This window comes from Schistocerca gregaria, chromosome 5 (assembly GCF_023897955.1).
Source record: "Schistocerca gregaria isolate iqSchGreg1 chromosome 5, iqSchGreg1.2, whole genome shotgun sequence".
NCBI classification, from domain to species: Eukaryota; Metazoa; Arthropoda; class Insecta; order Orthoptera; family Acrididae; genus Schistocerca; species Schistocerca gregaria.
In genome coordinates, this window is record NC_064924.1 from 7401539 (window position 1) to 7428257 (window position 26719).

At 45.9% G+C, this 26719-nt stretch overlaps 1 protein-coding gene across 1 annotated transcript; it reads right to left on the bottom strand.

Annotated features, from left to right (window-relative positions):
- Positions 1-1000: 1000 nt before the first annotated feature.
- On the bottom strand, positions 1001-1486 carry LOC126272660 (calcium-binding and coiled-coil domain-containing protein 2-like). Its single transcript, XM_049975672.1, has one exon. It carries the CDS (start codon positions 1484-1486, stop codon positions 1001-1003), a length of 486 nt encoding a protein of 161 aa, XP_049831629.1.
- Between the last annotated feature and the right edge of the window lie 25233 nt (positions 1487-26719).

Sequence of the window (26719 nt, forward strand, 5' to 3'; positions counted from 1 at the left end):
CAACTGTGGACACCCACTCCATGAGGAGATCCTCTATGCTCCACCACCCATGAGCGTTATCACCCTCATTCTCCATGCTCACCAAATTGCATGGTTTATAAGAAGAAAAAAAAGATAGAGGATAATAAGTCCCTTGATCGCTCATCTTACATAGAGGCTCATATAAAATGACAGGCTTCCACAGTGTATTGATGACATCTGAATTCCCCTCTGCTCGACCTATGAAAGAGGAGAAGGAGGAGGAGGAGGAGGAGAAGGGGAAGAAGAAGAAGAAGAAGAAGAAGAAGAAGAAGAAAGAGGAGGAGGAGGAATTTAAGAGCCAGCATGACCCCTCCGGTTCCCCCAGCGATGGTGACTGACCCATTGCAACCAATCTGACCTCTTATTTATGTATATCGCACCATCTCCTTTCGTGACAGATTTTGACGCAGCAGTGAGGTCGGCGCTGGCTCATGTTTCTCATGTTTGGATCCCATTCTCTGCTTATTCAGTGGAACTGTAATGTGTACTAATGTCACCTCCTGGAGTTGCAATCCATTATTTCCTTTGACTTGGCAGCTTTCATTCACCGGGAATGACACCTTATGGATATATACTCTTTGTGGGTTCTCTGCTTTGTTCAAACTCGGTCTGCCTTTTGAGGGCTTCTTGTTGAGTTTGCATGTTTGTCCATATAGATGTTGTTAGTACACGCATCTCCCTTTGAAACACATTGGAGGCAGATGATGTATTTATCCACATGAACTCTGTGCTCACTGTCTGTAATTTCCATGTCCCTCCTTCTAGGCCATCTACACCTGCTGCCATAACTTTCTTCCTTCAGTAACTCCCCACTTCTTTGATCCTCCTTGACTATTTTAATACACAACTCCCTATGTGGGGCAGCGATTTTTCATATAGTAGGGGCTATACATTGTCCAATTTCTTGCAGACTACAAGGTGTTCCTCCTTAACGATGGTTTCCCTACTAATTTTTGTGCCACATATGGCACTTTCTCGGTCATTGGCAGTTTTGTCTCTTCTTCCATTCTTCCTTCCCTTCTTCCAGCCTTCCAGCCTTTCCTTCTTCCAGCCTTTCCTTGTTCCAGCCTTTCCTTGATCCAGCCTTCCCTTCTTCCAGCCTTCCCTTCTTCCAGCCATCCCTCAGTTTCTCCTGGCCTTCCCTCGGATTCTCACGGATTTCCCTCAGTTTCTCCTGGCCTGCCCTCAGTTTCTCCTGGCCTGCCCTCAGTTTGTCCAGCCCTGCCATGGGTTTCTCCCAGCCTGCCCTAGGTTTCTCCTGGCCTGCCCTCAGTTTCTCCCAGCTTGCCCTCAGTTTCTCTGGGCCTGCCCTCGGTTTCTCCCGGCCTGCCCTCGGTTTCTCCCGGCCTCCCTCGGTTTCTCCCAGCCTGCCCTCGTTTTCTCCCAGCCTGCCCTCGGTTTCTCCTGGCCTGCCCTCAGTTTCTCCCGGCCTGCCCTCTGTTTCTCCCGGCCTGCCCAGTGACATGAAATCCTACTTATGCTGCATGAGTGGGGTCTTCAGTGCACCATTCTCAGTGCTCTGCAGAAAGAGAAGAATGGTGTTCCACATGGCTCTGTATTAGGTGTCCTTTGTTCTCTCATCACTGTTAATAGACTCACTACCTCCACCAGACAGTTAGCCATATCTGCCCTGTATGTGGACGATTAATGTTTTTGGGTCAGCCGTCACTCAGTGGCAACGGTGAAGCAAGAGCAAGTTCAAATGGTTCAAACGGCTCTGAGCACTATGGGACTTAACTTCTGAGGTGATCAGTCACCTAGAACTTAGAACTACTTAATCCTAACTAACCTAATGACATCACAGACATCCATGCCCAAGGCAGGATTCGAACCTGCGACTATAGCGGTGGAGTGGTTCCAGACTGTAGCGCCTAGAACCGCTCGCACCACAGTCGGCGCCATCCAGTGTGCTTTATTGTGGACACGCTTACACAATTTCCCCTTAAGTCGTATGATCCATCTGCATGCAGAGCTCCTCACAGGGGGATCACAGTCCCTTTTGTGGGCACATGTGTGTTACACATGGAGCCTGCATCAACATCCCTGTTCCTCTCCTTCTTGTCCTTGCTCCTTACTCTCTACCCCCTCCTTTCCCCGTTGGTGGACTTACTAATATAGACTTGGCTATCATCCCAGCTTTTTGTTTTTGTATATGTAATGTTTAGTTTGCTTTTCCATCTCCTTTTCGGAGTTTTTGGTCCCATTGGAGTTTGACCTCCATTTGCAACGATTTACGTTCAGTGTTAGCCATTTGGGGTCGAACTCCCAACCTAGTTTCCATGGTGAAGGCTGCTCTCCTCCTCCCCTCCATTTTCCACTTGCACCCTGGCTCCCTTCCTGCTAGGTCACCAGCATAGTAGCCAGTCTGTGTGATGGGGCTGTTAAATACCCACTTGGCTGAGCCCCCTGACAACACAGGGATCACACTGCTAGTACATGAGCTGTTAACGCCTAGTGTATGCCAAGGAGTCGATGCTCATCACTTTAGGGCATCAGAACTCCCAGCAGTGGCCGCCGTGCCAGACAGCCCTTGCTGTGGCTCGTTGGCGCCCACAGGGCGAGACTCTGGTCGGAGTGGGTGTTACTAGGGTAGACGACTTTCACATGAAGTCAGAAAAGCTTGAACATCCCAGCCATTCTGTGGCCATCTCTAAGAGTGATGGAAGACATAACACTCTTCCTTCTGATCCTTCCCCTCCCTGTGCACCCCCTGGAAAGAGGGTCAAGCTCGCCGGTTTGGGTTGAAACCTTTCCTTCGATACCTGGTTTGTGCATAAAGACATCTTCTGCTGCCCTGGACGCTTGTGACTATCTTCGTGACATTCCAGTCTCCATCGCACCATGCCACTCTTTGAACTCGGTACAGGGCGCCATATTCCATCGGGATCTTCTCCTCCAAACTGACATTCTTTGTGGTAGTCATACGACTACTGCCCTGGGCAGGACAGTTGAAGGTGTTCTGGAAAGGCTTGACCTCTGTCTACATCTACATCTACATCCATATTCCGCAAACCACCTGTTGGTGTGTGGCGGAGGGTACCCTGAGTACCTCTATCGGTTCTCCCTTCTATTCCAGTCTCGTATTGTTCTTGGAAAGAAGGATTGTTGGTATGCTTCTGTGTGGGCTGTAATCTCTCTTATTTTATCCTCATGGCCCTTTCGCGAGATATACGTAGGAGGGAGCAATATACTGCTTCACTCTTCGGTGAAGGTATGTTCTCGAAACTTTAACAAAAGCCTGTACCGAGCTACTGAGCGTCTCTCCTGTAGAGTCTCCCACTATCTCCCACTATCTATCATCTCCGTAACGCTTTCGCGATTACTAAATCATCCTGTAAAGAAGCGCGCTGCTTTCCGTTGGATCCTCTCTACTCTATCAACCCTATCTGGTACGGATACCACACTGCTGAGCAGTATTCAACCAGTGGGTGAACAAGAGTACTGTAACCTACTTCCTTTGTTACACCAGCATTCCCATACACATTAGTGTGACACGCAGCACATTTTTTTCCATTGACCTCTCCATCTGCAGTCCTGACAATCTTCCTTCCATTCAGTGGAGTGTCTACGATGACTTATCAGATAGCTGTCATTACGCAATTGTTTTGAATTTCCTTCCGTGTATCTCTCTCTGTCACCCTCCAAGGTGCGCCTTCTCTAAAGCAGATTGGGGTGCCTTCTCCTCTGCTACCATTCGCCCTGTACTTCCACACAGCAGTATTGATGTGTCTACACAGACTCTGACCGCCATCACTTTTTCCGCTGCTGTTTCAGCCATCCCTTCTTCCACGGGTTCCCCCTGTCGGAAGATGGTCCCTTGGTGGACTCCGGAAGTTGCTGTGGTCATAAAAGACCGCCGCCGTGCTCTTCAACTCTTTAAGCGTCACCTTTTTACTGCTCTCCTTCTAGCCTTTAAATGATTCCACATCTGGGCGCATTTCAGAATCTGATTGTCTGGGAACGATATGTAGCTGCCATATGACTGCACACTTCTCTTCACAAGTCTGGGCGAAACTCGGACGCACTTTTGGCCGTTTTCTTCGAAAAGGCATTACAGTAGTTTCTGTGAATGGAGTTGTCCTTACCCATCTGCCCATTCTCACAGAACATTTCGCTCATCCCTTCTGCCAAGCCTCTGCATTGACTCAGTATAAATACACGTTCCTCCTCCTCATAGAGCTCTCAAGAACGACTGTCTGTCATTCGTTTCTCGCTGCTTGGAGCCATATAATGCAACATTTAGCGATTGGGAATTCGCCATCTCCCTCGCCCTTCGTCCCGACACGGCTCCTGGACCGGATTGGATACATAACCAATTGCTCCGACACTTACCGGTGGCTGGCCGCCATCGTATACTGACCCTTTTCAACCGTCTATGGAGTGAGGGGGTATTTCCTACCCAGCGAAGGAAAGCATTGTTATTCCGGTGTTGAAGCCTGGGAAGCCACCTCTTCACCTGGATAACTACTGTCCAATTTGCCGTACCAGCACCCTCTGCAAGCTCCTTGCATACCTGGTGAGTCAGCGCGTGTTTTGCATCCTTGAATCCCGCGACCTTTTGTTATCGACTCAAGGTGGTTTTCTCTATAGCTGCTCTATGGTGGTTAACTTAGTCCACCTGGAGTCTGCTGTCCAGTCGGCTTCTGCCCATCAGCAGCACCTCACTGCAGTCTTCTTTGACCTGCATAAAGCTTAAGACACCACCTACGCCACAACATGCTCACCACCCTTCACGAATGGGGCCTTCGTGGCGCTCTGCCCGTTTTTATCTGTGACGTTGTTTTTTGTCGCTCTTTCCGGGTCCAAGTTGGTTCCTCCTCCAGCACTTTCCATCGGCAAGAAAATGGCGTTCCACAGGGTTCCATGCTGAACGTCCCTCTCTTTCTCATAACCGTTAATGGAGTGGCGGCTGCTGGGCCGACAGTGTCTCCCTCTTTGTATGCTGACGATTTTTGTATCTACGTCACGTCCTCCGTCATGGGCACTGCAGAACGCCCTTTACATGGGGCGATGTACTGAAAGCAATCTTGAGCTCTCTCCCATGGCTTTCAGCTCTCGGTGGCCAAGTTGTGTGTCGTGCATTTCTGCCATCGCCATAAGTCCATCCCCATCCGGACCTGTTGCTCGATGGCCAGTCTCTCGAGGTGGTGGACACCCATTGCTTCTTGGGTCAGGTCTTCGATGACTGGTTGACATGGCTCCCTCATCTTTGCCAGCTGAAGAGGACATGCTGGTTACATCACAATGTTCTTAGGTGTTTGTGCACTTGGGGTGCGGGTAACTCTATTCTACTGTGATTGTAAAAAGCTCTGGTAAAGTCTCGTGTAGACTATGGGAGTCCAGCGTATGGCTCTGTGTCACCTCCGATATTGCAAATACTAGATCCCATCCACCATTGTGGGGTATGACTTGTGGCTGGTGCCTTCTGGACTAGCCGTATGATTAGCCTTCTCGCAGAAGTGGGGATTCCACTGCTGCGAGTTATGCGCCAACAACAGCTGATATCTTATGTGCTCCGTATTTGCTGCACCCCAAAGCACCCTAATTATTGTCTCCTTTATCCCTACACGGCAGTCAACCACCCGAGCGATTCGACCACTATCTGGGCTTACCATGGCTGCCTGCATTCAGTCGCTCTATTCTGTGCTCCAGCGCTTCCCTTCACCAACTTTTTTCTCTGCTCACTCACATACCCTCCGTGGTGTGATCTCTCCTTCAATTCAAAGGATTCTGTCCCTACATCACGAATTCTACTGTCTCCTCAGTCCATTGCAGGGTTTAGAAGTGATTTATACTGATGGCTCGATGGTTGCTGGTCACACTGGTTATTCTTACACCTATGTGAGCCCGACCGGGGTGGCGCTGTGGTTAGACACTGAACTCGCATTCGGGAGGACGATGGTTCAATCCCGCGTCCGGCCATCCTGATTTAGGTTTTCCGTGATTTCCCTAATGCCGGGATGGTTCCTCTGAAAGGGCACGGCCGACTTCCTTCCTCATCCTTCCCTAATCCGATGAGACCGATGACCACGCTGTCTGGTCTCCTTCCCCAAACAACCAACCAACCTATGTGAGACACATAGAACATTATACCTTGCCACATGGCTGTAGTGTTTTTACTGCAGAATTGGTAGCCATCTTGCGTGCACTGGACCATGTCCGCTTCTACTCAGGACTGTCCTTCACTATCTGTAGTGACTCCTTGGGCAGTATTGGTTAAAAACAGTCTTTGTTGCAATTACTCTGTTACTCGCTCCTCTGAACGGGAACGCGTTATGCAGATCTTGATGCCTCTCGCGTCTATCTAGAAAAGATAACCTGAAGATGCCTAGATAAGGCAAAACGCGTCGTTGATAAATAAAAAACCAAAATTGCAACCAACACTGTTTTTAACCAATACTTTTAGGCACTGGTTTGCTGTATGCCACATATGGATTGGCAGAACTCCTTGAGCAGTTTCCAAGCTATCGGCCAGTGCTTCCCTCGCCATCTGTTGCCATAGCTATCCAGGACTTGATCTATGTGGCTGCTCATGGCTTTCATTTGCATCCCAGACCATTTTGGGATCACTGGCAATGAACTTGTCGATCGACTATGTAACCTCCCCACAAAATAAAATAATATGAATAACATTCTCATTTAGCGTAACTACCCAACAGTGAAAATATGTATAGCATTGACATTTAGCGTAACCTATCAATAACACAATGTGACAAACCTCTCGATAAAATTGCGACTCACTTATAACCTTTCAATAATTGACAGTCAATTTAACCTGGTAAATTTTGAACGTCAGCGATGCTGCGCCATGGCCCTGATACATCATTCTGAATAAACTCAAAAATCTTACCTTAATTAGATCGCCGGATAACGCGTATATATCTGCTCCTATAAGAAATTTTCCTGGCGCAGCTAAGTGCAATGCTGGCCGATAGATTTGTCTTATATAAAAAGGAAAGAACTGATTTTTGTTTTCAATAATCGGGATGGCCAAGGATTGGAGAAATTAGTGAATTCTTTAAATTGAGATGAATGCCAAAAGTTACTTTTTATGAGAAAGATTATTATTAACAGATTTTTAAAACATTTACATGGAACTTGATGTAACAATACTACATATGCGCGAGGCTGCTTTTACCTTATCCTACAACGCTCAAGCTCCGCCATCGCTGCACACGACCGACCCAGCCAACACGATACACCAGACACGACTGCTCGCTAGCAACAACTTACTCCTACTAACACACAGTTCTTACTGCAGTCAATACTGCTCTTTGGTCTCAGATTCTCTTCTAGCGTACATATCGCAGGCAGCGCGTGAGCAATACATCGAAATTACGTCAGCTCGAGTGCTCTAGTAACAAATTCTTTAATCATGGACCTCTTACAACTGGCTAAATTGGCTACTAACCGGCTTCCGGAAATAGACCTTCGCTCGGCATTACGTCGTCAGGTTTTGGGGCTTTCTGCGATAAACAAGCTCAGGGCGATAAAGGATTCTGCATCTATGTGGCAGAGTTCGTTAGGGGCCTCTTGTAAGGCTTCTGTCTCCTTTGCCGGTTCTGCATCGGCCATACATGGCTGACTGACGGTTATCTCCTCTGCAGTGAGGATCCTCCTCACTTTCATTGTGGATCAATGTTGCTGTCGTCCACCTCTTACTCGACTGACCCAACTTAGCCAACTTCTAGCTTTCCTGACTCGCTACCCCTGGCGTTAGTTGACGATTCCCCAGCGGCTAATCTAGTTTTACGATTTCTTGGTGATGGGGGGTTTTAACGCTTTATTTAAGGGTGGGACCTTCAACCTTATCGGTGGGTGGAGGGCTGGGAATCCGTCTTGCTCCCCCCTTCACCCCGATGTGACTTGCTTCGACTGGGCTTCGTGGTTCACCCCCACTCTCTGCCTTCCCACTCCTTTCCTTACGGGGGTGTGTTTTATCTTCAGTGTCCATCTTCTCTACCTGTGATTCTTCCTTCATGCCACTCTCATTAGTCAATTTATTTCCCTCCTCTCTTCTGCTGCTTTTTTCCTTCCTTCTCTGTCAGTAGTTTGTAATTTTCTGGCCACTGTCGTTCTTTCTTATAGTGTGAGGTTTTATCGGTTTTAGTTATTCCAAGGTCGGAGGGACTAATGACCACGTAGTTTGGTCCCTTCTCCAACCCAACCAACCAACCAGTTACTCAGTATGTCGGAGACCTGCCACTTTCTAGCGCCAATCTTCTATATACAGTTGATGCAGATTCCCCATCTTCACCAGCTGGAGTGAAAGTGTACCATCTTCTCTTCCCAACCACGGAAATCCTTCTCCAGAAACTACAGCTCAGATCAGAGATTACGATGAGTCTTCGACCATTTCGTCCTCTCTGAACTTCAATTGTCTCCTCTAAAACCTCTTCTCCAGGCCTACTCACATACACCTCCATGGTGCGTCTTCCAACCACAGCTTGATCTTAAGTTATCACAAGGTCCAAAAGACTTGGTCCATCAGGAGGCCCACCACCACCATTTCCTCTCTACCTTCGGCGGAACCTGAGGTTCAGTAGTAGTCCAATCAGATGGCTCAGTAGTTGCTGGTCATGGAAGCTTTACTTATGCCAGTGCTGGACATACCAACTGCACTCCTTGCTGGATGGCTGTAATCTTTTCACTGTGGAGTTGGCAGCCATCCCTCATGCTTTTGAGCACATATGTTCCTGCACTGGTCCTTCCTCATCTGCAGTGACTTCCTTAGCAGCCTGTGAGCTCTCGACAGTATTACCATCGCCATCCCTTAGTTATTGCAATGAAAGATTACCTGTGTGTCCTTGAACAGTGTGGACACTGTCGACTTCGTTTGGACCCCAGGCCACATTGGGATCCTGGGGTATGAAGTTGCTGATAGCACGACTGAACTGGCTAGCACTAAGCCAACTCTTGAGTTCAATATTCCTCATACGGACATCCAATGGGTATTAAGCTGTAAAGTCTTAGGAATATGGAATATGGCTTGGCTCACTAACTTCACCAAACGAACCACAGGTGAAAGAGGGGACTAGGGGTATGTGGAGGTCCTCCATGCAGGCCTCTTGCAAGGAATCTACCGTCTTTGCTGGCTCCGCATCGGCTGTACATGACTGACTCATACCTATGTCGTTTTACTCCCATTTGATGGTGAGCCACATTTTAATGGAGTGTCCAACCTATCCACACTCCGTCGAACTTTTAATCTCCCTGACTCGCTACCCCTGTTAGGAGACGATGCCTCAGTGGCTGACACAGTTTTACGTTTTATTCGTGATGGGGACTTGAACCGCTCTCTTTGAGAGAGGGCACATAACCTCATCAGCTCATTGAGAAGCTGGAAGAACACTCTTCTGCCTGGACTGTGTTGCAGCAGCCTGGGCTTGATCAATCCTAGCCATCACCCTACCTTATCTTATACTTTTCCTCCACTTCGTGTGTGGTCTGTTCAGCTTGTTCGACTTTTGCCTAGTGTTGCTTTCCTTGCAATGATCATGTTACTGTTTCACAAGCTACTAAGTGGTCGCAAATTTAACAGTGACCTGAAAATAGAATACATTTCCTTTACTTCACGTCTGTGATCACAATTCTTTTATGTCAGCAGACTACCATTTTTGGTTTATAATGACCACCTTCAGATTTGTTTTATGAAAACGGTATGTTAGGACACGTTTTCTTGGAAAAGATCCAAAGATGGTCATTATAGACCGAAACTGGTAGTCTGTTAACATACAATTTGTGTCCATAGACATGAAGTAAAAGAAATTCATTCGTGTTGCTAGTCTTTCCAAGTTAGTTTCTTAGTAGGATATCTCTGGTAAGTGGTAAGGCTGGGGATGTATGTGCCCTCATTGCAGTCTGCTTCCAGGGGCTTGCCGCTCCTCCCTAGATGGGGCACCTCACGTGCCTTTCTTCGTATGTCTGCCTTTCTTCGTATGTCTGCCTTTCTTCGTAGGTCTGCCTTTCTTCGTAGGTCTGCCTTTCTTCGTAGCTCTGCCTTTCTTCCTTCCTGTCCCTTATCATCCTTAGTGATCTTCGGTTTTGCAAAGCAGGCCATCTCTTATGTACAGTTATGTAGACCTGTCTCTGCGAGGAAAAAGGGACTGATGACTTAGCAGTTTTGTCCATTTAATCATTCAACCAGTCAACCAATCACTTGCATACAGGGCAACACTAAACACAAATTCTTCCAAAAAAGATTTCGTAAAGATTAAATTTATTCTACATATTCAATAATTTGCCTTTAGCACAGCTTTTCTGTGTACAGAGAACACGAACTCGTCTACTAATTTCAGCGTTTATTTTCCTTATCTAATTGCTCTTGCATCTCCTTGAGGCCGTTCGAGTATACTCTGCTTGTCATGTCGACTCTATAAACTATTTACAAGGCATTAGTGATTCTGTGCCACTAATTTTCATATGTGTGTGAAATCTTATGGGACTTAACTGCTAAGCTCATCAGTCCCTAAGCTTAAACACCACTTAACCTAAATTATCCTAAGGACAAATACACACACTCATGCCCGAGGGAGGTCTCGAACCTCCGCCGGGACCAGCCGCACAGTCCATGACTGCAGCGCCCCAGACCTCTCGGCTAATCCCGCGCGTGCCATTAATCAAACAAGTTGTTTACCGTCTGGTAAATTTAACAGTATAGTATTTCATCATAGATATTGTCACATCAGAAGTGCGAATGTGTGGGAGTTGAAACTGCGTTCTTTATTGCAGTTTTCGAAATTACGTTGGAACAAATAAGGGGCGATCAAAAATTCTCTTTTCGAAGGCCGTACAGATCAGAATCGGTATGCTACTAGGACAAAATCGCAATTATACGACGGACGCACCAGGTTGAAGATACCCATTTGGTAAGAGACCTTGGCTTCCTGCATGAACAAGTCCATAACCGCCTGCTGTACGTATCCTTCATACAAGAACTCTCGACTCTTCTAGATCGTTTTTTAACAGACAGAAGATGTGATGATCGCTTGGGGAATGATCAGGCCTATAGGGTGTTTACTAAAATGTCTCTCACTGGAATTGGTCTCCCAAATTATCCAACGTCTTGCGTCGAATTACGACTAACACGGAACCATTCCACAACGGTGGTCTTCGACAGACTTCTTGCCCTACACACATTCTTCATTCTCCGAAGATTGTATAGTGTTGTCTGTCCTTCCGGAACGAAAAACAGAATAACACGGTGTTGGTCCTCTTTAGACGTAATTGGTAATAACATAGTTTACCGTGGACATTAACATGTGTAGCACATTTAACTCAGTATATCGCAAACGAACGGGTACTAGCCTGGACCCACCGCCGATTTACTTAAGTGATTATTTCCCTCACCTAGTTCACCTATTTGCGGTCCAATTGATGTCCTCTACGTTCTAGGTTTCTAACCTTTAGTGTTACGGTTCTAACTGCTGTAACCATCCTTCCCCTTAAACAGGTTGGCGGTGCGCGGGGGGAGATCGATGATATACTGAAGAGGTTTGTCTCGTCATAGATGAATCTTCGGAGACCCTTTGTCATCTGCTCTGTAGTACAAGTGTACTACAAACTATTTCCACTAAAATTTCACCCAGAAAAGGTGAGGGCGAGGCCTGTCAATCCCACTGACCCACCTCCGTAGCTTACCTGACAAGCAGAAGCGCTGGGGGCTCTTGATGTACTGATTATCACGGCTATCAACAAGTGATGTGGCTGGCTACGAAGTACATATTTCGACAGTCTGCTGAGGAAATGGCGATGCTGTAATGACTAAGATCATCGGTCATAAACATCACTGACATATGCTGGCATACAGCCAGAATGTTTGAGAACATTCTACAAGGTTTTGAAAGAATGTTTATCCTTACGAGTCAGGGGGAACATCTCTACTAGAAAAACTCGCGCAAGAGTTCGTGAAAAACAGTATATAACCAGGTTGTGCAGAGGAGCAAAGATAGTCAAGTGTAGCAGTCAGAAACAGTCAATACCATAAGTTAGAAAAAGTCACATCCAGGAAGTGGTCTCGATTAGGTGTTGTCGTGAGCAGTACCACTGCTGAACCTCGAAGTGACTGTGTTCGAAGATGCTGGTGCCATTAGATAACTAGAAGACCGTACACATTCGAGGAACGGCAGTGAGGTTTCCAGCAAGAGCTGTTACCCTTAGTTTTCTGGCTCTTGGAGAACAAGCATTATGGTCTTCGTCTCTAGTACAAATTAGTAGTATCTCACATTTTCTGTTTCTCGTAACATAAAGAGGAACAAGAGGTCACTCGGACATGTCTCAAGTTGTGGTTAGGGTGTTTGACTGTGTATTACTGGAATGAGATACAAGCAGAGCACTCGTCTCTACAAGCATCAAGCAGAAATCAGAAACTGGGGGTTGATAGAAAAGCCTAAGATACAGAGTGGTGGGTTGTATGTACCTACACTATGTGATCAAAAGTATCCTTACACATCCAAAACCATACGTTTTTCATATTATGTGCATTGTGCTACCACCTGCTGCCAGATACTCCATATCAGCGACCCCAGTAACCATTAGACATGTTGAGAGAGCAGAATGGGGCTCTCCGCGGAACTTCGAACGTGGTCAGGTGATCGGGTGTCACTTGTCATATGTCTGTACACGACATTTCCACATTCCTAAACATGGCTAGGTCCATTGTTTCAGACCTTATAGTGAAGCGGAAACGTGAAGGGACACATAGAACACCAAAGCGTACAGGCCGACCTCGTCTGTTGGCTGACAGACAGCCGACAGTTGAAGAGAGTCGTAACGTGTAATAGAGCAGACCATCACACAGGAATTCCCAACTGCATCAGGATCCACTGCAACTACTACGCCAGTTAGGCGAAAGGTGAGAAAACTTGGATTTCATGGTGGAGCGGCTGCTCATAAGCTACACTTCACGACGTAAATGCCAAATGACGCCTCGCTAAGTGTAAAGAGCGTAAACATTGGACGATTGAACAGTGGAAAAAATGTGTGGAATGACGAATCACAGTGCGCAATGTGATGATCCGATGGCACGCTGCGTGTGTGGCGAACACCTGGTGAACGTCATTTATCAGCGTGTGTAGTGCCAACAGTAAACTTCGAGGCGGTGGTTTTTACGGTGTGGTCGTGTTTTTCATGGAGGGGGCTTGCACCCATTGTTGTTTCACGTGGCACTGTCACAGCACAAGGCTACATTGATGTTTTAAGAGCCTTGTTTCCCACTGTTGAAGACGTATTCCTTGATGGCCATTGCATCTTTCAACACGGTCGAGCACCTGATCATAATGCACGGCATGTGGCGGAGTGATTATCCGACAATAACATCGCTGTACTGGACTGGCCTGCGCAGTGTCCTGACCTGAATCCTATAGAACACCTTTGGGATGTTTTGGAACGCATACTTCGTGCCAGGCCTGACCGACCGACATCCTAACCTCTCGTCAGTGCAACACTCGGTGAAGAATGGGCTGCCATTCCCCAAGAAACCTTCCAGCAGCCGACCGAACTTATGCCTGCGAGAGGGGAAGCTGTCATCAAGTCTGAGGTCCCCCTGCGAGGTGAGAATAGACCCGAGGTATTCCTGCCTGTTCTGAGAGGTGACTAAAAGGAGTTTCACACATTTAGGCCTTTATGTGATGGCCCCTGTAGGGTTTGATCTCCATTCCTAAATTTTTTCCCGAAGAGCAAACTAGTTCAGGAAGGACGCTTTACATGGTTCATCGTGTCCATCGTGCTTTGAAATCCTTAGACCACTTCCTCGTCGTCGCATTTCAGTTCCGCTGTGATGTAAATCCCTATATCCCTCGACGAATGCAGTGCTTAAGGCAGGAAGTTCGTCCATATGTCTTCCCGCTGTACTTCGAGCGTCACATGTCGAGATTGTGCACGCCCATCACATCCCAATATTACATGTTGCCCCGCCACCCGTCTGTGTCAGCTGCGGAGAGCACCATTCGCCTTGCTCGCCAGACTGCAGGATTCTCCAGAACTTCGGGAAAATCATGCAGTACAAGACCCTGGATTGACTGATCTACACAAAGGCTAAGAGAAAATTCGAACGCCTGCATCCTGTACGTATAACATTGTCTTACGCCGCCGCTACAACAGTTCTTGCACCATCATCTCCGCCAAACACAGTCACCTCTCACAGCCGGCAGACCACACCTGATCCCGTTGATGGTGAGGGGCATTTCCCTCCCTGTAACCATCAGGTACACCGGTCCCCACTTCCGGCTTCTCTCGCTAGGAAGGGGTCCCATGAGTCACTCCCTTCCCAGGTTTCTGCTTGTGGGAAATATGACAGCCACCAGTGTCTGAAGAGCTCAAAAGCAGCTGATCCTAGGGCTTCACGCTCATCCTCAGACCCGGAGAATGACAGTGAAGTCCTCGCAGCCTGGCAAACCCAAGGAGCAGAGAGAGAGATCCCAAAAGAATACCCCTAAGACCAAGGAATTGCGGTGGCACCCACAACACCACTACCTACAAGCTTCTAGCTGAGTGAGATAGAACAAATGGGGAAAAAATTGTTCTTAAACTGAGTCCTTTAGCGTTTGCACCCTTACTCACTTCCTACGAAACGAAACTTCTATTTCCTTTTCGAATCAGCTGTGCTAAGTACCTTAAGAAACTTACTCCCTCTCAGTGCGCTTAAATGTGATTTGGTAGACCTCAGCTCACATCATCAGCGTCACGACTGATTTACGTATGCAACGAAAAAAACTCTAGCTGCCAGAACAGTGATGGTTACCCGCTTTTTTTTTACAATATGTCTTAATTTATTTCCTGTTGGACGCAATCTCAAAATTTTTGGGACCAGGTCTTACAAAATTACAATGGTAAACAAAAACTAAATTACAAACTTGGAACACAAAAATTGTATTTATTTTACTTGACGATGCATGTTGCAAAATAACGAGAAAATAGAACGCGATGCATACATGTGGATCGGCGTAAGGGTACACGCAACATACATAAGAGTTTTCAGATCCTCTGCTATTCTCATCGACATACACGATTGAGGAAATAATGTGAGAAGCTTTTTAGAATGTTTCCAATTGATGCCACCTTTTGCCGCCTAGTAACGTGATCAGAAAATGGAGACGAATACTAGAAAATTATTCCTACAAAACACCTCTATTGTGCGAAAACTTACCGTTGACCCTGGACGATAAAAGTGACGTCCTCCACGTGGATAATAATAAATTCCATTAAATTTCGCTTACTCGATAAACAATACAGATATAAAGACAATAGATGCAGGTAAACGTCGGTCGTCGTACATGGGGTCAGTTATTCTCGATGCACAGTACTGATACTCTGTGCAGTGAAGATAGCAAAAATTATGTTGCGTGTAGGAAGGAACAGGATTGTTAAAGAACCTATCTTAAAAAATAAATAGCCTATTATATAGTCACTATGGAATGAATCTAAGAAAATTCAGAAACAGTTAGCAGAGAAAGTAAAAGGTATCAACATTAATGCACATAATAATTTAGATCAGTACTGAAAGAAAATCAAGCCGGCCCTGTGGCCGACCGGTTCTAGGCACGACCGCTGCGGTCGTGATTCCTGCCTCGGTCATGGATGTGTGTGATGTCCTTAGGTTAGTTAGGTTTAAGTAGTTCTCAGTTCTAGGGGACTGATGACCTCAGATGTTAAGACCCATAGTACTTAGAGCCGTCTGAACCATTTCAAAGAAAATCAAAGCAAGTATTGCAGCAGTAGTTCAAGAAACATTAAATATACGAGTTACAAAGCAAGGCTGAAAAACAGAACACCATGGTTTCGAGAAGAGATTAAGGAAATGTGTAGAATGAGGTGTGCCTGATCTAAATGTAAAAAACTACAAAACAACTCTTCACGAGACAAAATCACTAGTGAAACGTTATAAGAAGGAACACTGGGAAATTTATAAAGATACAGAGCGTGACTTCTAGCCCTGTACAGACAAATCTGGAGATTCATACGACAGCAGGCGAAATAATTGAATGAAATTTTGGAAGTGAACACTATTGGAGCTGAGTATTAAACAGACAGTAAACAAAAAAAATACCAGGAAACGGAAAGAAATCAGAGAGCGGCATGCCACTAAACCTTTATATAACTGTAAATTTGCTAACATATAGGAAATCCCAATGGACAGATACGTTTCACACCAAATTACTGAAGTACGGAGGATATCAACGTCCTCTACAATTTAACAAGTTATTTAAGACTTATAATTAGTAATAAAATTCCAAACGAATGAAGAACTAGGAAGTTACGTCTATCATGATGTACAAAAAAGAAAAGAAAAAGACTCTTTCAATTACAGAGCGATAAATCTACTGACGAAGCTAATAGAGAAAAAAAATAAACCTTGCAAAGAAGCATTATTGTTTGATAGGTCACGTACAGACGCACCAGTCAGTCTTCAACAGATTGTGGAGCAGTCCATAGAATACAACAGGCCATTTCGTCTTCGTTTTATTGCCTTACAAAAGGCTTTTGATACGATTCAGTGAACACATCCGGTAAACCTGATCTATGGTAGAGGTACTCCTTCCAAATCAATAAAAACTATTGAATAAATATATTCGAAAATCTACAACCAGGTGGAAATTGATTCCAGGTTAACTAGCTGTATACCAGTTAATAGGGCTAGTTAGACTTCTTAATATAGTCATTGACGAGATGATAAAGGTGTTAGTTGGTAGTGGATATAGAATGGATTACGAAGAAATAAAAATAATTTGATATGCTGACAATGCACTTTACAAATATTTAATGTGACAACGAGAAAAACCAAAGATATATTCATATCCGAGGATCCATTTAGACGCGAACTGGAAGTAGATGGCAGAATTATTCTATACCTTGTCACCTTGATATTGAATTGTCCAGCGGTGGAAATGTCGAGAAGGACGTTAGAGAAGCATCCAAAGTAAACAGTGCCAAGCTGTTTAAATGACAGTTTGGAAAATCCAACACATAGGAAAAGAAACAAAGAGAAGAGTATACTATGAGACTAATTATGGTATACATGGACTAAACAAAACGCGAAACACAAACAAAGCCTTCAGAAGGGATGTAAAGTGGACTCCATTAATGAGTACATACATAACAGAAAGCATCAATGGAAGGATGCTGGTAGTTGGGAGCTCCAACGTCAGGCGCGTAATGGGGCCCCTTAGGGGTATGGCTGCAAGGCAGGGGAAGAAAACCTGTGTGAACTCCGTGTGCATACCGGGGGGAGTCATTCAAGATGAGGAAAGGGTCCTTCCGGATGCCATGAAGGGTACAGGGAGCACCCATCTGCAGGTGGTTGGTTGGTTGGTTGTTTGTTTGGGGAAGGAGACCAGACAGCGTGGTCATCGGTCTCATCGGATTAAGGAAGGATGGGGAAGGAAGTCGGACGTGCCCTTTCAGAGGGACCATCCCGGCATTTGCCTGGAGTGATTTAGGGAAATCACGGAAAACCTTAATTAGGATGGCCGGACGCGGGGTGGAACCGTCGTCCTCCCGAATGCGAGTCCAGTGTATAACCACTGCGCCACCTCACTCGGTCTGCAGGTGGTCGCTCGTGTCAGCACCAAACATGTGTGTCGCTATGCATCGGAGGAAATCCTCTCTGGCTTTCGGCGGCTATCTGATTAGGTGAAGACTGCCAGTTTCGCTAGCGGGATGAAAGCAGAGCTCACCATCTGCAGCATCGTCGACAGGACTGACTGCGGACCTTTGGTACAGAGCCGAGTGGGCACTCTGAATCAGAGTCTGAGACGCTTCTGCCACCGTGTGGGCTGCAGATTCCTCGGCTTGCACCATAGGGTGGTGGGGTTTCGGGCTCCGCTGGATAGGTCAGGAGTCCACTACACCCAGCAGTCGGCTATACAGGTAGCAGGGGTTGTGTGGCGTGGACTGGCCGGTTTTTTAGGTTAGACGGCCTCGGGGAAGTACAGAAAGGGCAGCAGCCTCAAAGGGTGCGGGGCAAATTGAGGTAATGCGGGGACCAAGCAGCAATCGGTATTGTAATTGTAAACTGTCGAAGCTGCATTCGTCAAGTACCGAAACTTCAAGCGCTGATAGAAAGCACCGAAGCTGAAATCGTTATAGGCACGGAAAGCTGGCTGAAGCCAGATATAAATTCTGCCTAAATTTTTACAAAGGCACAGACGGTGTTTAGAAAGGATAGATTGCATGCAACCGGTGGTGGCATGTTTCTCGCTGTTCGTAGTTGTTTATCCTGTAGTGAAATCGAAGTGGATATTTCCTGTGAATTATTATGGGTGGGGGTTATACTCAACAACCGAGCTAGGTCAGTAATTGGCTCCTTTTACCTACCTCCCGACTCAGCAGCATTAGTGGCAGAACAACTGAGAAAAAATCTGGAATACATTTCACATAAATTTTCTCAGCATGTTATAGTCTTAGGTGGAGATTTCAATTTACCAGATATAGACTGGGACACTCAGATGTTTAGGACGGGTGGTAGGGACAGAGCATCGAGACATACTGAATCCACTATCCGAAAATTACCTCGAACAATTAAACAGAGAACCAACTCGTGGAGATAACATTTTGGACCTACTGATAACAAAAAGACCCACACTTTTCGACTCTATAAGCGCAGGACAAAGAATCAGTGATCATAAGGCCGTTGCAGCATTCCTGAATATGGAAGAAAATAGGAATATGAAAAAAGGGAGGAAGGTTTATCTGTTTAGCAAGGGTAATAGGAGGCAGATCTCAGAATACCTAACAGATCAAAACGAAAATTTATGTTCCGACACTGACAATTTTGAGTGTTTATGGAAGAAACTCAAGGTAATCATAAAATGCGTTTTAGACAGGTAAGTGCCGACTAAAACTGTGAGGGACGGGAAAAACCCACCGTGTTTCAACAACAAAGTTAGGAAACTACTGCGAAAGCAAAGACAGCTTCACTGCGAGTTTAAACGCAGACAAAACCTCTCAGACAAGCCGGCCGGAGTGGCCGAGCGGTTCTAGGCGCTACAATCTGGAACCGCGTGACCACTGCGGTCGCTGGTTCGAATCCTGCCTAGGGCATGGATGTGTGTGGTGTCCTTAGGTTAGTTACGTTTAGGTAGTTCTAAGTTCTAGAGGACTGATGACTTCAGCAGTTACGTCCCATTGTGCTCAGAGCCATTTGAACCATTTTTGAACCTCTCAGACAAACAGAAGCTAAACAATGTCAAAGCTAGCGTAAGGAGGGCTATGCTTGAAGCGTTCAGTGAATTCGAATGTAAAATTCTATGTATCGACTTGACAGAAAATCCTAGGAAGTTCTGGTCTTACGTTAAATCAGTAAATGCTCGAAAAAGCATATCCAGACACTGCGGGATGATGATGGCATTGAAACAGAGGGTGACACGCGTAAAGCTGAAATACTAAACACCTTTTTCCAAAGCTGTTTCACAGAGGAAGACAGCACTGCAGTTACTTCTCTAAATCGTCACACAAACGAAAAAATGGCTGACATCGAAATAAGTGTCCAAGGAATAGAAAAGCAACTGGAATCACTAAACAGAGGAAAATCCACTGGACCTCACAGGATACACATTCGATTCTACACAGAGTAAGCGAAAGAACTTGCCCCCCTTCTAACAGCCCTCTACCGCAAGTCTCTAGAAGAACGGAAGGTTCTAAATGATTGAAAAAGAGCACAGGTAGTCAGTCTTCAAGAAGGGTCGTGGAGCAGATGCGCAAAACTATAGACCTATATCTCTGACTTCGATCTGTTGTAGAAATTTAGAACATATTTTTTGCTCGCGTATTATGTCATTTCTAGAAACCCAGAATCTACTCTGTAGGAATCAACATGGATTCCGAAAACAGCGATCGTGTGAGACCCAACTCGCTGTATTTGTTCATAAGACCCAGAAAATATTAGATACAGGCTCCCAGGTACACGCCTTTTTCCTTGATTTCCGGAAGGCGTTCGATACAGGTTGCACTGTCGCCTGAAAAACAAAGTAAGAGTCTACGGAATATCAAACCAGCTGTGTGGCTGGATTGAAGAGCAAACAGAAAACAGCATGTTGTTCTCAATGGAGAGACGTCTACAGATCTTAAAGTAACCTCTGGCGTACCTCAGGGGAGTGTTATGGGACCATTGCTTTCCACAATATACACTCCTGGAAATTGAAATAAGAACACAGTGAATTCATTGTCCCAGGAAGGGGAAACTTTATTGACACATTCCTGGGGTCAGATACATCACATGATCACACTGACAGAACCACAGGCACATAGACACAGGCAAGAGAGCATGCACAATGTCGGCACTAGTACAGTGTATATCCACATTTCGCAGCAATGCAGGCTGCTATTCCCCCATGGAGACGATCGTAGAGATGCTGGATGTAGTCCTGTGGAACTGCTTGCCATGCCATTTCCACTTGGCGCCTCAGTTGGACCAGCGTTCGTGCTGGACGTGCAGACCGCGTGAGACGACGCTTCTTCCAGTCCCAAACAGGCTCAATGAGGGACAGATCCGGAGATCTTGCTGGCCAGGGTAGTTGACTTACACCTTCTAGAGCACGTTGGGTGGCACGGGATACATGCGGGCGTGCATTGTCCTGTTGGAACAGCAAGTTCCCTTGCCGGTCTAGGAATGGTAGAACGATGGGTTCGATGACGGTTTGGATGTACCGTGCACTATTCAGTGTCCCCTCGACGATCACCAGAGGTGTACGGCCAGTGTAGGAGATCGCTCCCCACACCATGATGCCGGGTGTTGGCCCTGTGTGCCTCGGTCGTATGCAGTCCTGATTGTGGCACTCCGATACCCCAGGAGCAACAGTGTCCCTAATTTGCTGGGAAGTGGCGGTGCGGTCCCTTACGGCACTGCGTAGGATCCTACGGTCTTGGCGTGCATCCGTGCGTCGCTGCGGTCCGGTCCCAGGTCGACGGGCACGTGCACCTTCCGCCGACCAACGGCGACAACATCGATGTACTGTGGAGACTTCATGCCCCACGTGTTGAGCAATTCGGCGGTACGTCCACCCGGCCTCCCGCATGCCCACTATACGCCGTCGCTCAAAGTCCGTCAACTGCACATACGGTTCACGTCCACGCTGTCGCGGCATGCTACCAGTGTTAAAGACTGCGATGGAGCTCCGTATACCACGGCAAACTGGCTGACACTGACGACGTCGGTGCACAAATGCTGCGCAGCTAGCGCCATTCGACGGCCAACACCGCGGTTCCTGGTGTGTCAGCTGTGCCGTGCGTGTGATCATTGCTTCTACAGCCCTCTCGCAGTGTCCGGAGCAAGTATGGTGGGTCTGACACACCGGTGTCAATGTGTTCTTTTTTCCATTTCCAGGAGTGTGTATAAATGACCTAGTAGATACTGTCGGACGTTCCATGCGGCTTTTCACGGATGATGCTGTAGTATACAGAGAAGTTACAGTATTAGAAAATTGTAATGAAATGCAGGAAGATCTGCAGCGGATAGGCGCTTGGTGCAGGGAATGGCATCTGACCCTTAACACAGACAAATGTAATGTATTGCGAATACATAGAAAGTAGGATCCTTTATTGTATGATTTTATAATAACGGAACAAACACTGGTAGCAGTTACTTCTGTAAAATACCTGGGAGTATGCGTGCGGAACGATTGAAGTGGAATGATCATATAAAATTAACTGTTGGTAAGGCGGGTGCCAGGTTGCGATTCATTGGGAGAGTCCTTAGAAAATGTAGTCCATCAGCAAAGGATGTGGCTTACAAAACGCTCGTTCGGCCTATACTTGATTATTGCTCATCACTGTGGGATCCGTACACGGCTGGGTTGACAGAGGAGATAGAGAAGATCCGAAGAAGAGCGGCGCGTTTCGTCACAGGGTTATTTGGTAAGCGTGATAGCGTTACGGAGATGTTTAGCAAACTCAAGCGGCAGACTCTGCAACAGAGACGCTCTGTATGGCGGTGTAGCTTGCTATCCAGGTTCCGTGAGGGTGCGTTTGTGGATGAGGTATCAAATACGAGGGTCGGTCAAAAAGTAATGCCTCCCATTTTTTTTCTACTTAAAAAAATTAAGTTAAGTGAAAAATTTGAATTTGGCGCCATTCCTCAAACCTTCTTCTGCAATCCACTGCAGTAGTAACTTTCTGTGTCAACAGGTGGCAGCACAGCAGAAGTTTGTAAGATGGCCGACATCGATGTTCGTTTGAGACAGCGTTGTGTGATTGAATTCTTGAATGCAGAAAGTGATACGCCCATACGCATTCATGAAAGACTGAAGAAGGTGTATGGTGTTGTGACAGTGGATGTCAGCACTGTTAGACGATGGGTTCGTCGTTGTAAGGAAGCTGAAGGGCAAACACCGTTGACTGACGAAAAGCGGAGCGGCAGGCCGGTGAGTGCAGTGACTCCACACAACATTCAGCAAGTTGATGACATCATTCGTGGTGACCGTCGGGTGACTGCAGATGAAGTGTGTCGCATTATTTCTCTTAGTAAAGGCAGTGTGATCACGATTATTAAACAATTGGGGTACTCAAAAGTTTGTGCACGGTGGGTTCCAAGAATGTTAACCGATCAGAATAAAGAGGCAAGGAAAACAATAGCCTCCCAACACTTGCAGCGCTTCCGTTTGGAGGGAGATGAGTTTCTGAAAAAAATTGTGACTGGGGACGAAACATGGGTGCATTTTTTTGAACCCGAATCAAAGAGGCAGTCAATGGAGTGGCGTCACACAAGCTCGCCGAGGAAGAAAAAATTCAAAACTGTGCGATCGGCAGGGAAAGTTATGGCAACTGTTTTCTGGGATACAGAGGGTGTGATTCTGGTTGATTTTTTGGAGCAGGGATGCACAATAAATTCTGTTCAATACGTCACAACCCTCAAAAAACTTAAAGCACGTCTTCAGCGAGTTCGCCCAACAAAATCGATGGCAGATGTTCTTCTTTTGCATGACAATGCAAGAGCACACACCAGTCGTCACACCTCTGACGAGATTGTCAAAATTAGATGGGAAGTTTTGCCTCATCCCCCATACAGCCCTGACCTGGCACCATCAGACTTCCATCTGTTCGGGCCACTAAAAGAAGCTCATCGTGAGATTCATTTTGAAGATGAGGAGGCCGTCAAAACATCCGTGCGTCAATGGCTTAGGAAGCAGAGCTGTGATTTTTACCGTCCTGGGATACATGCCCTTGTTCAAAGATGGACCAAAACTGTAGAGATGGGCGGAGATTACATTGAAAAATGACAAAATGATCCTCAATGTTGTGGTTTTCAACCTATGTAATTGCATTTAAATTTCCTGACAATTAAACGTAGAAAAAAAAATAGGAGGCATTACTTTTTGACTGACCCTCGTATATTGCTTCCCCCTACTTATACCTCTCGAGGAGATCATGAATTTAAAATTAGAGAGATTCGAGCGCACGGAGGCTTTCTGGCAGTCGTTCTTCCGGCGAACCATATTCGAGTGGAACCGGAAAGGGAGATAATGACAGTGGCACGTAGAGTGCCCTCCGCCACACACCTTTGGGTGGCTTGATGAGTATAAATGCAGATGAAGATGTAGAAGGACCACGCAGAGAAGACGGAACATTGTGAAAATCGTAAGTAAAGGAAAGCGGAGGAAGAGGAGGTGGAGGAACGAGGAGGATAAGGACTCGACTAGATACCTACGAATAATCATCTGGCAATGTTGTGAAGAGGAACCGCTGACAGCGTTTTATTGGGAAAGTCGTTTGAAGGTAGAAGAACTCTACTAAAGATATGGTCTGCAATATGCTTATCCATCTTCGTTCGATGAATTTTTATGCGGTGCAGGATTCATACCAGATGGGACTGACGGAGAAGATCGAAAAGATCAAACAAAGCAGCTCATTTAGTATTGTCACGAAACTGCGAAGACAACATCACGGATATGGAAAGCCAGTAGCAAGCCGTAGCAACCGTTAAAACAAAGGCATTTTCACGAAAATTATATATCTAGCTTCTTCCTCAGATTCCCAAAATATTTTGTTTGTCACCTACATTTGGAACAGTGTCCAGGGTAATAAAATAAGAGAATCAGAGTTTGCGCGGAAGGATTTGAATGTTCGGTTTTCCCATTGTACACTAATCACGCAGATGTTAGTTGGATATCATTTCCTGGCAGCACCGTTTGGCCCGTCCTCGTCCCTGCTGCTTACTGTTTTCGGTTTTTCGATGATAATTAGGTGACAAGAGCCTGTCGTTCATTCTGGAGCTGATGGGACAGTATTGCACGAATTCTTCTCAGTGGGTTAAGATCCGGGCCGAGTAGGTCGCTTTCACGGGCGAGGAATTCGCATCAGGCTGGCATTTTCTAGCAGATGGTACAAAAAAAGTTCTGGAAGACTTGGCAGGAAGCAGTAACTTATACAGGATGTTACAAAAAGGTACGGCCAACCTTTCAGGAAACATTCCTCACACACAAAGAAAGAAAATATGTTATATGGACACGTGTCCGGAAACTCTTACTTTCCATGTTGGAGCTCATTTTATTACTTCTCTTTGAATCACATTAATCATGGAATGGAAACACACAGCAACAGAACGTACCAGCGTGACTTCAAACACTTTGTTACAGGAAATGTTCAAAATGTCCTCCGTTAGCGAGGATACATGCATACACCCTCCATCGCATGGAATCCCTGATGCGCGGATGCAGCCCTGGAGAATGGCGTATTGTATCACAGCCGTCCACAATACGAGCACGAAGAGTCTCTACATTTGGTACAGGGGTTGCGTAGAAAAGAGCTTTCAAATGCCCCCATAAATGAAAGTCGAGATTGTTGAGGTCAGGAGAGCGTGGAGGCCATGGAATTGGTCCGCTTCTACCAATCCATCGATCACGGAATCTGTTGTTGAGAAGCGTACGAACACTTCGGCTGAAATGTGCAGGAGCTCCATTTTGCATGAACCATATGTTGTGTCGTACTTGTAAAGGCACATGTAGCAGCACAGATAGAGTATCCCGTATGAAATCATGATGACGTGCTCCATTGAGCGTAGGTGGAAGAACATACTCACGAAACTAAAATTAGCTGTAACATGGAAATTAAGCGTTTCCGGACACATGTCCACATAACATATTTTCTTTATTTGTGTGTGAGGAATGTTTCCTGAAAGTTTGGCCGTACCTTTTTGTAACACCCTGTATAGATGTCCTGCTAGCGAGAGCTGGAACTGGCTAAAGAAACTCCCTGACTGACCTCCAGAGACGAATTTAATGAAAAGGCTAAATGTCAAATTGTTACGTGGAAAAGTTCGGAGTTCGAGAAATAGAAGAGTTGGGCAGTGGCCCTAGTGGAATTTGTGAGAGCGGTGCGCCCTCAGCGGCGGAGGCGGTGTTTCCGTAACGTGTTTCTGAAGACGGAGTTAAATGGTTCTTCGTAATCAACTAAGTTATTTCTTGAAGTTCGCAGAACACAAAGGAGTCGGAAGTATATTCCCACGTGCGGTGTAGAATTCTGGATGTCATTTCCGGTTCTCAAAGCGTGCGTCGCAGCTTCACGTGTGCACAGCTGAGGAGGCTCTGTAACTGTTTCATCCCAAACAGGTACGTTCGTGAGTCTCCTATTCATTTAGAACCACATACACACTTCGCAAGCCGCGGTACGGCGCTTTGTAACCTTTGCCACGATTAGTCACTTTCCCGTTGTACTCGCAAACAAGCGAAAGAAAAAAGATTTCCTAAAAAAAAAAAAACAGTGCATACAGTCAACGGCGACAATGAAGTTTTTTAAGAAATATTATATGATTTTGTACACCAACCATGAGAAGTTAAAGAAAAAAGGTTGTAGGAGCCCTAATTTCTCCTATCTTCGTAGTCCTAGCGTGAAATCTACATTGGGGGCAGTAGAATCGCTCTGCAGTCGGCTTCAAATTCCGGTTCTCCAAGTTTTCTCAACAGAATTACTCGGAAAGAACGTCGCCTTCCCGCCACGTATTCCCATTTAAGTTCCCAAAGTATCACCGTAACACATGCGTGTTGTTCGAACTTACTGGCAACAAATGTAGCAGCCCGTCTCAGAACTACTTCTTTGACTTCCTTCAATCCGACTTGCACTACAACAGTCCTGAAGAATACGTGGCACTAGCATTCAATATGCGCTTTCCTTTAAACATGAATCACACGTTCCTAAACTTTGTAGTGTTTTTTCTTTAAAAAAATATTTATATTTTGATTAAATTATTATTCTCTTGTTAAGATTCAGAAATCAGTTGTGAGTTTTGCGTCAGTTCTTGGCGGGAAGAGCAAAGACTTTTCAAATACTCTCGTACTGTATGTGATAGTTTATGTCACCTGAAATCGTTTGCAGAAGGCGTAACGTTCTCAAGATTAAGAACAGAGTTCGCATTGCCACTTAATTTATTTGTGTCGTGATGATGTTCGACCACGACCGGATATGAGACATAGCAATTACTAACAGAGAAACTTAAGGGACCAGACAGAGCTGGAAATTTTGTTTGCTATACTACACCACACGTTAAAAGAAATTGGATTTAAATCACAAACAAGGTAAATGGGAATGCGCCTTCTGCCTTCCCTACGACGTTTGACGACATGCAGTCGGTCCCTGGTAGCTGTATGAAAACTATAAAAACACCGTTATTTCTGTTGCCATTAATAGGAGATGGATGCCACGGAAATGCTTTAAGTAATAAGCAACCACTACAGCATTTGAGAGCACAATAACCAATTTCATTCCCTTAGTC

What these genes read in the sequence shown, in the direction of transcription:
- LOC126272660 (XM_049975672.1), bottom strand. Translation starts at nt 1,486, where the DNA reads ATGTCACTGGGCAGGCCGGGAGAAACAGAGGGCAGGCCGGGAGAAACT.